The sequence below is a fragment of the Hydra vulgaris genome, chromosome 03 (assembly GCF_038396675.1).
Source record: "Hydra vulgaris chromosome 03, alternate assembly HydraT2T_AEP".
Taxonomy (NCBI): Eukaryota; Metazoa; Cnidaria; class Hydrozoa; order Anthoathecata; family Hydridae; genus Hydra; species Hydra vulgaris.
In genome coordinates this window covers 61,382,862-61,397,083 of record NC_088922.1, presented here as the reverse complement: position 1 = coordinate 61,397,083, position 14,222 = coordinate 61,382,862, and the positions used below count along the sequence as shown (strand labels likewise).

General features: G+C 25.8%; 1 protein-coding gene across 1 annotated transcript in view; it reads left to right on the top strand.

Annotated features, from left to right (window-relative positions):
• Positions 1-3,212: 3,212 nt before the first annotated feature.
• The window catches only part of LOC100212261 (tRNA (cytosine(72)-C(5))-methyltransferase NSUN6), a 28,229-nt gene continuing 17,219 nt past the window's right edge, over positions 3,213-14,222 (top strand). Inside the window, exons 1-5 of the mRNA XM_065793917.1 lie at positions 3,213-3,506; positions 4,432-4,542; positions 4,619-4,811; positions 4,921-5,077; positions 11,754-11,914. Coding sequence (XP_065649989.1) covers positions 3,438-3,506; positions 4,432-4,542; positions 4,619-4,811; positions 4,921-5,077; positions 11,754-11,914 — 691 coding nt within the window. The 5' untranslated portion in view covers positions 3,213-3,437. The remainder of the gene's footprint in view (positions 3,507-4,431; positions 4,543-4,618; positions 4,812-4,920; positions 5,078-11,753; positions 11,915-14,222) is intronic.

Genomic DNA, 14,222 nt, shown 5'->3' with positions numbered 1-14,222 from the left:
CGAAAAAGTTCGCTTCGCGCGAATATTTTCGTCATATGGAAGCATATTTTGAAACCCTATACAGGCTCAGAATAGGCAGAAAAATGAGCAATCTGATTCGCTGATTTTGAAAGAGAGGCAAGTGCGATTTTTTTGAAAAATAATTAAAATCAAAACAAACAGATTTTTGAGAAAAATTTCAAAGTAATGATATACTAAGTTTATCAATACAAGTCATGCGTTACTATCAACAGAGGAAATTCATTTTATTTTAGTACTCTTCAGAGAATTTAAAATGTATCAAAATCTATTTGTACAAGAGAATTTTCACTCGTAAAAATTTCAATAAAGTTTATCTTGGTGATAAAGATTTTATCTATTGCTAATTTTAAGAAACGAAAAAAAAAATGTGTTGAAGTAAATTTGAAAAAATCTACAAATATGTTTCTCTTAAAATATGCTCTTGGCCTTAAAGCATTCTCAAATACATAGTTTATATAAGTATGTTGTACGAGACTGATAGTGAAGCACTTTTGCATACAAAGTTTATATGACGTTTATATGAAGTTTAAGTGACTACTGGTGAAGAACTTTATTTATAAACTGATTTACTTGTTTATTATAAAGAGTTGAAAATTAGAGTTTTTTAAAAAAGAAAATTTGTACTAATTGCAAAACTAGCTTACATGTTCCATGTCAATATAAGAGCTCTGAGGAGATTTTGTTTTCATGCTTTGTTTCAACCATAGTTTGGAGGAGGCTGATATATTTTTTTATTCGTAACTTTAATAAAACATCGTGTTAAACCATTAAAAACTTTTTTTAAATTTAAAAAAATTTTGGCAGGCTACATTAAGTTATAAAATATTTGAAAATTTAACAAAAGAAGTGATATTTATTTTTGTCTACTGAACAGTAATTTTTGCACAGTTACATATAAACACATTAAAAGCAAGAAAACGTATTGAAGTCAAATAAGTTAATCAAATAAAAGTGGATTATGGCATAAATAAAAGTGGAATATGGCAAATGATTGTGGCATTTTTTGTATTGTATTAATTGAAAAAAAAGGATGTAAAAAACTAAGTTGTTAAAATCAAAAGTTTTAATGAAAAAAGAGTAATAAAAAAGAAAAGAAAATTATCAAAAAAGAACAAAATAAGTTGTCATGCTATGAATATTTTTGCTATTATAAAATGTGTTTTGTATGTATAAACTCTTGAAATATTTCACTTGAATTCGCATGTGTTCAATTTCTAAATGCGTTTCTCATCAAATATAATGTCTGTGTTCTATAAAGCATGCTCGATACAAAGTTTATACACAATTGCACCAGACTACTGGTAAAGTACTTAAAATATGCAAAGTATAAGTTTTAAGCTGAGGCAGAGGTTGTTCTAAGCTCGTTACTGCATCTTTATACCAACTTGTCAATTATAAACAGTTTAAAATTTAAAATTATGGAAAAAGAAAATTTTTACAGATGTTTTGCCAAACTAGCTTACATGTTCCATATAAATCTACGAACCCTGAAGGAGTTATTGTTCAACCTAAATTTTGAGAAGCCTGATAAGGCGTATATCAATATTTTTCTTTATATATATTATATAGGATGAAAATCGGATATTAATTTAATGGAAATAATTTGAATAATAAATTGGATAATAATCTATTGAAAAATTTAACAAAAAAAGTGATATTTGTTTTTTCACTGAACATTAAAACTTTACTGAGTATTGAAGTCAAAAAATTTAACCAAATAAAGGTGAATTATGGCAATTTTTGTGATAAAAATAACTTCATCAAAATCAGCTTTTACATTTGAAGAAGCAAGTTTTCAAAAAAATTATTAATATTACATCAAAATAAAACATGACGCATCTCTGTTTTTATATTAATAAACAAGAGATATTTACAGAAATTTAAAAAAAGAACACTTGTTTTTATTGGTTATACCAAAAATTACATAATGAAACTATTCATAAAATTTGTAAATATGGAGTACATTTTATTAAAGGTTTTTTTTCTAATTTTTTTAAAGCAGACATATTTTTTTTTTCTTCTGGAGTATATAATGTAAAATAAATTATTAGCATTATAAATATATAAAATTTATCAAAGTTTGCTGCGTTATTTAATATTATTTACCATTAGTTGCTATTAAAGGATACACTATCAATTGCTATTAAAGGATTTGCATTTTATACTAATTATAGAATACAATAACGAGTATTTTGTTCAGGTTAAAAGCTTTATATCAACGGACATGTATTGAGTTTTGAAATTGAAATAAACAACATGAACTTGCATGTTTGCAATTTCTTTTTTTTACCTTTTTACACTTAGTTTTTTATAAAGGTGTGGTAAGTTGAGAGTTATTGCTTTTGGTAATCAGTTTACTATATCAAAACACACTTGTGGACATCAGGATATAGATTTTTTCTAATAGCTTATTATGCTACAATGCTTTGTGATCTTTTATTACTATATCTAAAATCTACTATCTAAATTCGCTCTTGCTTACAATTGCTTTTAATTTAAGAGTGTTGCAAATCATCTGGGCTAGCTATAACAACCAATAAGCAATATTCTCAAACTTTTTTAGTGTTGTATATAATTTATTTATGGGAGTAATAAGTGTAAAGTTCTAAAAAGAAATTAGGCTATTTCTTCAAAATACTTTTCTTGCTAAATGATTGGATAAATGGGAACTTAATTTGAAAAAAATTATACCAAGTTAATAATAGTCTATTGATATTAGTAGGTAAATTTTAAAACTGTTTAAAAAAATCTATCATATGAGAATCACAGCATAGTCAAGTTTTACCATCTGGTTTATAGTTTGTTACAATGGTTGTCTTTTTTATATCTTACAATTAGAAAAACAAACTAATTTTTTTATGTCTTTATTTTTAAGAAAAAATTCTGAAAATCACGGATGTTTTGAGTTGTGAGGGTTTGTATAAGTATTTGTACTATATTGCACAAAATTGGATAGAAAAATCATAATTTGTTTTACTATTATTATTTGGTTTTTTATGAAATTACTCAAATTCACTTTTATTATTCGATACGTTTTTTGACATTTGTTTTGATTTAAAAATACGCGTAAAAGCCTCTCTTTCAAAATCAGCGAATCAGATTGCGCATATCTCTGCCTATTCTGAGTCTGTATAGGGTTTCAAAATATGCCATATGGAAATCCTCCTTAACAGTCTGAAATCGAAAACTACGGGTTTAAACCGTGTTCTGTTTCTTCGTTAAATTAAAAGTCATCGGTTAAATATTAACAATTTCTGAGAAAACCTTGTAGATACAAAAAATTTGATAAGAAAAAATTATAATATATAGTAGTTATTAGGTGTTTAAAAAAATTAAATTGTTTCACTTAGACATAAGAGACAGTAATAATAGCTCTCGTTTTTACTATTAACATAAAGAAAATAAAAAATTATAAAATGGAAAAACCAAGTATATCACTAAACTTGCTTAGAATTTTATCTCAACTATATTCTACTAAAAACGAAGTATATAGTAAATTTTCTTTTAATTTTATTATATTTAGCTTATAGTAATAATAATATGCCTTATCTCATATTTGTAATAATTAACCTTTAAAGTCATTAGTTTTTGTAAAATTTTAGTAAAACTTTGTTTAAAAGTAGTTGGAATATTTTTCATTATTTACCAAATTTAGTTAGACATCTTATGTAATACTTGGGCTTCAGGGTTGTGTCTGGCTGCCATAATTTGTTGGAGGAATTAGATTTGTAGTAGAAGTTAGTTAAAAAATTTTGTAAGGAATTTGAACAATGGTAAAAAACGACCTTCAAAATCTTAGATTCCCCTCCCCTCTTTCCTCTGAAGATTTATATGGTTATTTTGATTTTAGAAGAATGCAGCAAACCTCTTTTTACTTTGTATAATCTTTGTGTTTGTTTCAGTGCTTTAACCTTGTATATACTTTTTTTTTAGGAAACTTTTCAATAAGTGCTTTGTTTTTTGCTACATTTCTATTATTATATTTATTATTCTTAATAATATTATTAATATCTCAAGGTTTAAGAACTCAAAGTATTTCTGAGTTCTTGCAGTGTTAGGCGTAGATTTATATAAATAAATGTGTTTCTGTTATTATTATTATTAGTTGTATTGTTATGCTGTTAATTCTATTATTATTATTATTATTGTTACTTTTGTTATTATTATTATTATTATTGTTGTTGTTGTTATTATTGTTATTATTATCATTACTACTATTATTACACATATTGAATTATATTATATGCGATTTTTAAAATATTAAACACTAGTTCGGTGATTGAATGCCAAAAATTTACTCATTTTTCAACTTAAATATAAGCACAAATAAACAGAAATATAAATTTTAATAATGATAAAACAGTTTAATATATGTTTTTAATTAATAAACTTGAATCAGTTATTATTTAGAATGAAATTTTGGATTTTATTTCAAAACCTCCGAAAAATACTGTATTGAGAGTAAATACTCTGAAAGTAACTTTGGATGAAGCAATAATTGTTTTGAATAATTTTTTAAAGGTAATATTTGATAACTGCCGATCAAAAGTGGTTTTTAAAATATTTAAAATACTTTTTAATTTTTTTATATTTTGAGGATTCATCAGAATCATTGGAATTTTCTGTTTCAAAGCATCCATTATTGAGTGATGTATTGTTTGTATCATCATCTGAAGTGAAAGACCATTTAGCTATATACAATAAAGAAGTTATTGTTGATGTACATTGTGGTGCTGCTGTCTTAAGAGGAGCTCATGTTTTTGCTCCTGGTGTATTGGCTGCATCTGCAGGTACCTAAGTTATTTAAAATTAAAAAAAATAATTATAAATACATAATTTATAAATTATATTATAACATTAAAATAGTCGATTGCAATATTTAAAAATTTTTAAAATTAGATATGAAGTTTGGTGATATGGTATCAGTTTATGCTGATGTAGATCATAAGTGCAGACGTGGTTACACAAAAGTTTTTACAGGGAGAAAGTTTTTTATTGGTAATGGTCAAGCTGAATTTAATCGTGATACTCTCTTTGAACATAATGCAAAAATAATGTAATATTTTTTTTTGATTTGAAATGTTTTTATAAATAAAATTTTGTTTAAATTGTCTTCATTAAAAAGAAAAAATACTTGTTTATATGAGTACACTAGATCAATAAATTTTTATCTATATAAGAAAAAAAGCCATATTTTTTTATACATTTAATAATATAAATCTTGTGTTCTTATGAAAATGAAAATGTTGTAAACATATTTTTTCCATTTCAAAATAAATATATATGTTTTGGAAATACTGCATATTACCAAAAAAAAAAAAAAAAAGGAATGTGCATGATTAGTATAGGTAAAATACCTCCTTTTTGTATTTAACAATAAATACCTATAGTTAAACTTCAATGAAGTGGTGGTAATATAAATAGTATTCCAAAATAAAAACAAAATAATTTTTATGAAAAAAAAGACACTGTGAAACAAAAATTATTTATGAGAGTCAAATTAAAATGGTCTATTACTTTTGTAAAGTAAACCAACTCTTGATATCAAAAAGATTTCTTTGAGGCTAAATTTTGTTAAGTCTGTCACCTTTTTAATTGGCGTTTATATATAACCCAATTAAAAAGGGTAAAGTTGCTAATAAGATGGAAAGAAGAAATAATTAGCATAAGAGAGTTAATATAACTAACAGGATTATTAAATAACAGGGTTCCCACTCCTCTTTAAAAACCTTGAATATCCTTTAAAAAAAAAAAAAACTCCTTAAAAGTCCTTAAATAACCTTTAAAAAAGTTAAAATTTGACTGCTCTCCTTAATTTCTCCTTACTTTCTTTTTTTTATCATCTAGGAAATTTTATAAAAGCAAATGGATTATGCTTATCCATAGAGAAGCATAAAGTTACTTCTTTGATGAGTTAAAATCCTATTCTTTTGTTTTATATATATATATATATATATATATATATATATATATATATATATATATATATATATATATATATATATATATCAAATATCAGCCCTCCGAGTATTAGAGTTTTTTAATGTTTTTTTTTTTGGCTTTTTGTGTTTAACTTTCACTTTCTTTAAATTATTTTATTTTATTTACAAGTGAACACCTATTAAATAATGGTGGTTACACTTCTTGGTTTAAGAAAAGATTCTTGGTTTTCAGAAAGATAAAAATCCCAGCCTTGCAAGATGCAAAGTTTGTTTTAAGTCATTCTTATTAGCAGGCATAGGTATAAAGGCTTGCATGATGTACATGCAAGAAGAGAAAAGCACAAATAGCGATTGCCTAATGAGGCTTATGTTGTTTTGTTCAAAGAAACTTTGCAATCAGTATCACAGAAGCCTATCTCATCAAAGCAATGTATCATTTCAGATATGCTTCAGAAGGAAGCATTTTTTTTTTAATTTGGTGTTTAAATATTATTCTTAGCAAATACTCTTTTAGATCAAGTGAGAATAATTCTAGACAATTTGCTTTGATGTTTCCAGATAGCAAAATTGCCAGCGACTTTTGATGTAGTCGAACAAAATCTGTCTATATTGTAACTCATGGTCTTGCCCCTTATTTAAAAAAAATTCTGATAAAGGATCTTAACCTGCTGGATAACTTTGTATATCTTTTTGATAAATCTTACAATAAAGTTGTAAGGAAAGGTCAAATGTACTTACATGTGCGCTATTGGAATGAAGAGAGGAATACTGTTTGTACAAGATATTATACTTCAGAGTTCATGGGAAAAGCTGCAGCCCTAGATATTCTAAATATGTTTAAATCCTGCATGACTGGTATAAATGCTGAAAAAATGCTTCAGGTTTCATGGCCCTAATGTGATTAAACTGTTTTTGGAAATGCTCAACAAAGAACGTCATAACAATGAATTAAGTACACTCATTGATATTGTGGTTTACATACTATCAATGGATCCTTACAAACTGGTGCTAAAGCTACAGATTGGAACTTAAAGAAGTAATTGTCTTCAATGTACCAAATATTTCATTTAAGTCCATCAAGAGCAAGTGATTATGAAAGAATAGCTAAGGCAACAAGTTCAGATTTTCTTTACATATTGTGTGGCACTAGACGGGCTGAAAATCAAAGTGTTGCCAAGAAAGCAATAGAGGTTTGGACAAAAGTAGTCTTAGTTGTTGACTACTGGAAGTCTTTACCAAAGAGTAAGCAACCTGGACTTGGTAAATCGGGGCAAAACACCAACTTTGAACATTTAAGTGCTCGAACAAATAAAGTTTTAGTTCCTTTAAAGTTGAAGTTTTTTGAAGAAATTAGTGGCAGTCTAAATACATTCCTTGGTAGATAATATTTGATCCAGATGCAATTTCATTGCTTTTTGTGTAATATATTTTGTTTTATTACAAAAGTATAGAAATATTCTGAGATATTCTTTTCATATTATTTTTAATCACAAAATGTTATCTTCAATCTTGCTATTTTTTTTCTTCTAGTTTTTTTTCAAACTGATAAACCAAAGACTCCTTTTCTGGTGGTGACATTTGAAGAACTACGACGCGAATTTTATGCGATTCGATTAGATGTTTCTTTTAAATGACAAAACTACAACATCTTTGTTAAAAATAGATTTGTTTAATTGCGCAAACCGGCTTTCAACCAGCAAGATCGATGTTAGTTTTTCATTGAAGTATTATCTCCAGCAACTCAAGAGTAAGAGAAAGATTACTGATGTTCAAGTTGGCAAGTTCAAAAAGGAAATATGTGATTTTCTCATCTCAATGTGTACTAATATTATTGAGAAAAGCCCTTTGTCTTCACTGGTTGCTTGCTGTTTGGTGTGTATTTCCCCATTAATTATGGTTAAATATCACAGAAAAGTGTGATTATTTTTTTGACAAACTGTTGATGAAGCTTGTTACTTTCGAGAAAATTAGAGCTTCTGTTGATGATTTAGCTAAGAAAGAATATTCCAGGTTCTGTAAAAGTGTGGTCGTTGATAACAAAGAAGTATATTTGACTTTTGATAAAGATAAGGATCGTTTGGACTACTTTTTGTGGAAATACACTGATTTAAAGATGTATGCAAATCTTCAGCACATTTTCAAAATTGTCCTCATTTTATCACACGGACAAGCTCAAGTTGAACGTGGTTTTTGCAGCATCAAAAGTCTGATAGATGACAGTATGTCCCCAGACACTATAATCTCTTTACGTTCAATCTAAGATTATCTCATGTTTCATGGGTTCATGGCACATGAAGTTGAAGTAGCAAAAGATTAATTAGATTAATTAGACTGCAAACAAGCAAAGCAGAAGTATTTTATGATCAATGTTCAAAAGCCCTGTCTGTAGAAAAAACAATGAAAATGGAGGCAAAAAGAAAAGTTATGAAAGATATTGAAATTATCAGTACGTAAATTTGACATACATTATCTATAAGTGAGAAGTTAAAGAAGTCATCTAATGAAATCGGATTCCGTGCTGAAAAAAGAATAGCCTTAGGTTTATGCCTTGAATATAAATGTTTTTTTAGTTTATATCACTAAATGTAATGTCATTATTTAATGATTCCTTTTCTATTTAGATGATATTAAAGCTGATATGTCATAATCTAATGCATTAAAAAGAGCCGCTTGCAAAAAACAAGAGTTACTAGAGAAGCTATATGTTAAAAAAAAGAAACTTGATAGAAAAAAAAATGAACTTATATGTTGACGACGATGATATATAATATATATATATATATATATATATATATATATATATATATATTTATTTATATATATATATATATATATATATATATATATATATATATATATATATATATATATATATATATATATATATATACATATACATATATATGTATATACATGTATACATATATATACATATATATGTATATATACTATATTATATATATATATATATATATATATATATATATATAATATATGTATATATATACATATACATATATATGTATATACATGTATACATATATATACATATATATGTATATATACATATATATATATATATATATATATATATATATATATATATATATATATATATATATATATGTATATATATACATATACATATATATGTATATACATGTATACATATATATACATATATATGTATATATACATATATATATATATATAATATATATATGTATATATATACATATATATATATGTATGTATATATATATATATATATGTATATATATACATATATATATATATATATATATATTTATATACATATATATTTATATATATATAAATGTGTGTGTGTGTATATATATATATATATATATATATATATATATATATATATATATATATATATATATATTTATATATATATATATATATATTTATTTATATATATATATATATATATATATATATATATATATATATATATATATATATATATATATATAATTGATTTTTTGACGAGATTAAATAAAAATAACTACATGATTTTTACTACTAAAAGTTTCATGCGTTTAGCAATCATCAGGTAAAAAATACATTGTTTTTTTCGTTAAAAAATATACTTAATAAACATCGTGGCGTTCAAAAACAATTATAAAACTATAACTATTTGCGAGCGTGGTTTGGTTTTTTAATCTTTGGGCTCGTGGTTGTCAAGCAAGAACTTGTTTTCGTGATGGCACTTAGAAATAATTTCTGTTTTTTTATTTAATAATTTTTGCGTACCTTTGTATGATATTATGCAAAGTTTTTCATGAAGGCAAAGCAAACATTTTTTTGTTACGTTACTGTAGGCGAGGACTTGTTTAATTATTGACCAAGTTAATTTTGGTGTTATTTTTAAGTTTTCTTTCATCTGCCATATATACTTTGAAAGGGTGGTTGAATTTTTCATCTTTTTGTTTGTGAATAAGTGTTTGTGGTTAGCCCATCTTTTCTTCCATTCACCTTCTGCTAGGCCAATTGCTAATTGGTGTATAGGGGGGGGGGGATACTATACATTTATAAATAACATTAGAGGCTCTACATTTTCCTATTATAGGGCAGTTTTCTTTTTTTATGCAATTGCAGGGTGGGTATTCTTTTGGTCTTTCTGAACTAATTTTCTTGTTGTGGCTTTTTATTATACTTTCGATATTTTTGGTGCAGCTGTAACTCAATTTGATGGTGTTTTGATTGAATAGTTTACTTAGGGGGTGGGATGTTGGAAAGTGTTTGTTGATTAAGTTCAGGAAGATCCAACATTGGTAGAGACGCTTTTACTGTAAGGGGGGTTAAACCATATTATTATATTTTACTGTACCATATTATTATATTTTACTGTAAGGGGGGTTAAACCATATAAATTATATTTCTTTTTCTTGTCTTTTAATACTTACTAATAATTGTGTGTTTTTTTGCAAACAGTATTATTATTTAATTATTTTTTATTTAATTTATTTAATTATATAGTTATTTAATTATATAATTATATATTTTTTTAAATTTGATTTAATTATATAATTACATAGTAATTATATTTATTTAATTATATATTTTTTATTTAATTAATTTAATTATATAGCTCTGATATCATTCATCGAGCACTCTTGCTGAATATATGCTCACTAGGGTGGAGTGAATTTTAGTTTTTTTTACAATTCGTTTAGCCTGGGTAGTTTATTGCAGAAAAAATGACCTTTTAAACTAAAAATAAAAAAAGTTAATTTTTTTTAATTATAATTTCAAAAAAATCTTAAATAATAATTTTTTTATAAAATAATTGTTATTTTTTAAATTTTTATAAAATTTTGCTTCTTTTTAGACCCAACATGACATACTTTTGAAAAAAAAATTTTTACATAATATTAGGGACCCATTAAAATTTTAAAGGTCTTGAGGAACCTCAAGATAATTTCCTAGGGCATTGATATTTTTCCAGAGTATTTCTGAAATGAATAGACAACTTTTGCACACCCAGGCTAAACGAATTGTAAAAAAAACTAAAATTCACTCCACCCTAATGCTCACAGCAAAATTAAACTTTTATATACTTTTATATATATATATATATATATATATATATATATATATATATATATATATATATAATATATATATATATATATATATATGTATATATATATATATATATTATATATATATATATATATATATATATATATATATATATATATATATATGTATATATGTATTCATTTATAATATTTATATTTATATTTAAAATTTATTGAAAAAAAGAGATTGTTTTTAATATAATTGTTTTCTCCTTAATTCTCCTTACTTTTTACTTCAAAAAATTGTCGTTCGCAACCGAATCTCCTTAAATATTAGAAAAATATATCCTTAAATCTCCTCAAAATCCTTAATTTTAGCCCCGGTTTTAATAGTGAGAACCTTGAATAACCAATAAAATAAAATGAATCGATAAGCAATAAATCAGAGATCGTAAATTATTTTACACTCTGGTAAGGGGGGGGGGGGAGGTGAGAGGTTAATGGTTTTATGACAACTTATATGGGACTTGTTACTAAAGAGTTACAATGTTGTGAGTAAGGAGGGGGGGGGGGAGGAGGGGTAAAAAAAAAATCAAAAATTGTGTGTTGTAATAATGGGCAACCCCTTATTTTATATTCAAACTTTTTTCAATTGGTTTAGCAAATTCTTTTTATAAAAGAAATAAGTATATAAACATAATAATAGCCATTTTTTTTCATGTTTTTTGCTGCTTTTTAGAGGTGTTGCAGTTAAGATGCTTTCAATGAAAATACCTCAACCAAGCTTTTCTAAACTTAATCTTGGCTTATTTTTTCCACAAAACTTACCATCAATACTAGTTGGGCATGTATGCAATCCACAAGATGGTGATCTTATTCTGGATATGTGTGCTTCTCCAGGTAATTGATTATCGATAATTTTATTTATGTTTATTTAAAAAAATTTTGAAGTTACATCAAAGACCAGAAGCTAACTGCTTAACTACAGTTTAAAAATTTTTTTTCTTTTCTAGCAATAAAATACACTAGAAAAAAAAATTCCTTTAAGTTCTTATCTTTAATTTTAGTCCCAGCTCGGTTTTGAAGGTATTTTATTGTTCCTATGCACACAGCAACAATAAAACACCTATTGATGATGTTTGTTATTATTGTACTTTAGTGTGACTTTAAAGGTGTTTTATTGCTTTTGTGTATCACGGTGTGATTGTAAAGGTGTTTTATTGTTATTTTTATTAATCAGAAATTGATAGTTTTCTATTGCAGGGGTGGATTCAGCATTTTTTGGTGTTTGAGATATCATCTTGACATGGAGCAAACACCAAATATTTATATGTTTATACTTATATCAAATATATATGCGTTGCAAAAAATTGCAATGATTGGAGTCTGATAACAAAAAAGCCCTAAAATTTTGGCCAAAACTACCCCAAACGTGAGAGCAACAAGTTGACAAAATATATATTTTTTACTTTTCTCAACTAAAGTTATATTCATGGATAAATTTTAAACTTCATACAATAATCTTTTAATATTCCAAAGTTATGACCATATGAAATTTGTAGCCCCCTCAAATAGAGGGAATTTAAATTTTATTTTGTCATATTTTTTGAACGCTGAGAGATGATACTATGAAGTTGAAAATTTATTAATGAATATAACTTTAGTCGAGAATAGTAGAAAAAATATTTTGTCAACTTGTTGCTCTCATGTTTGGGGTAGTTGTGGCCAAAATTTCAGGGCTTTTTTGTTCCCAAGTTCCAATCATCACAATTTTTTGCAAAGCATTCTTGTTTGACATTATATAAGTATAAACATACAAATGTTTGGAGTTTGTTCCTGTATTGTAATATTTCTATTGAATTTGCAAATGTGGTAATTTACTTATAAATACAAAAACAATGAATATTATAAAGAAAAATTTTTAATTCAGCTAAAAACTACATTAAGTGGATATCATTATTAAAAACTTCATTAACATTTCATAAAAACAGCATTAAGTTAATATCAGGGATGTGGTGCATTGGGTTCGCACATTACATGTGCGAAATGATCTTATTTGTGCAGAAACTGATGTTCTTATTGTGCAAGTAATTTTTTCTTAACAATATTACATGTTTTGTAATATTATTAACAAAAAAAACTTAAAAGTATAATCATTCAAGTTCTATACAACTATTTCTAGTAAATCAATGTTTGTCATATTTTTAAAAGTAGAAGCTGACTTTTGTCCCACATTATACGTTTATAGATTTGGTGGAATCGGAAGCTCAAGAAGCTACAACAATAAGTCACTAAAAGCAATTAAGCAATTAATTAACTAACAATTTACAATAAGTCACTAAAAGCATTAAGCTCTTTTTTCTAACATTATTATTTGGCAGTGTTTGAATCATAGATTACAACAGTGCCAATAAAAATAATTACAGTCCAGAACACTGGACTGTAATTGTTTTTATTGGCACTGTTGAACACATCAATCCATGGCAAGTGGGAAAAAAGAATGTTAGGATTCTAAGCAAAAATCTTTGTTAATGGTTTTAGAGATTATGTTAACAATGTTTTAAGAGATAGTAAAAATGAACTTCCTGAAATCGTCAAATGGACAAAAAATATTATCAATATGATTAGCTCTACATAGGCTTACTGAGTTTTTTCGCTCATGAATATTAAAAAAAAAAAGAAAAAATAATAAATTTAATAAATTTAAAAATATGAAAAAATAATAAATTTAAGTATTAGACATATTTAATAAGTATTTGACATATTAGACGTATTTAAGTAATAGACATACTGAGCAATTATTTGATGTGTTGACTGCTGAATTTGTGGGATGCTACACCATATTTTAAATCGTGGCTCAGAATTCATCAATCAGCAGATGATAACAGAGTACAACCCACCACCACAGTTCCATTTACTGTTAGCCAAAATGTGATTTTAAGGGGTAAACAGATTCTATCTGTTGACCAGCCTCGCACCCCTTCATCTATTAGGCTGGCGCAGATGTATTTTTAATACATTGTTTCCAGTTTAGGATGTTGAATGCTGGATCTTCTTGACTCAATGCATGGGTTTGCTTGTGTCACTGTTTTTATGACTAGGCAACTCATTCTATTATCTCCTTATGAGGGTACAGCTCTAAAACTCAGTTTTATGGTTCTGAGGCCGGCTGGTAGTCAGGTTTCCCGAACTCTGTGGTAGCTCTCAG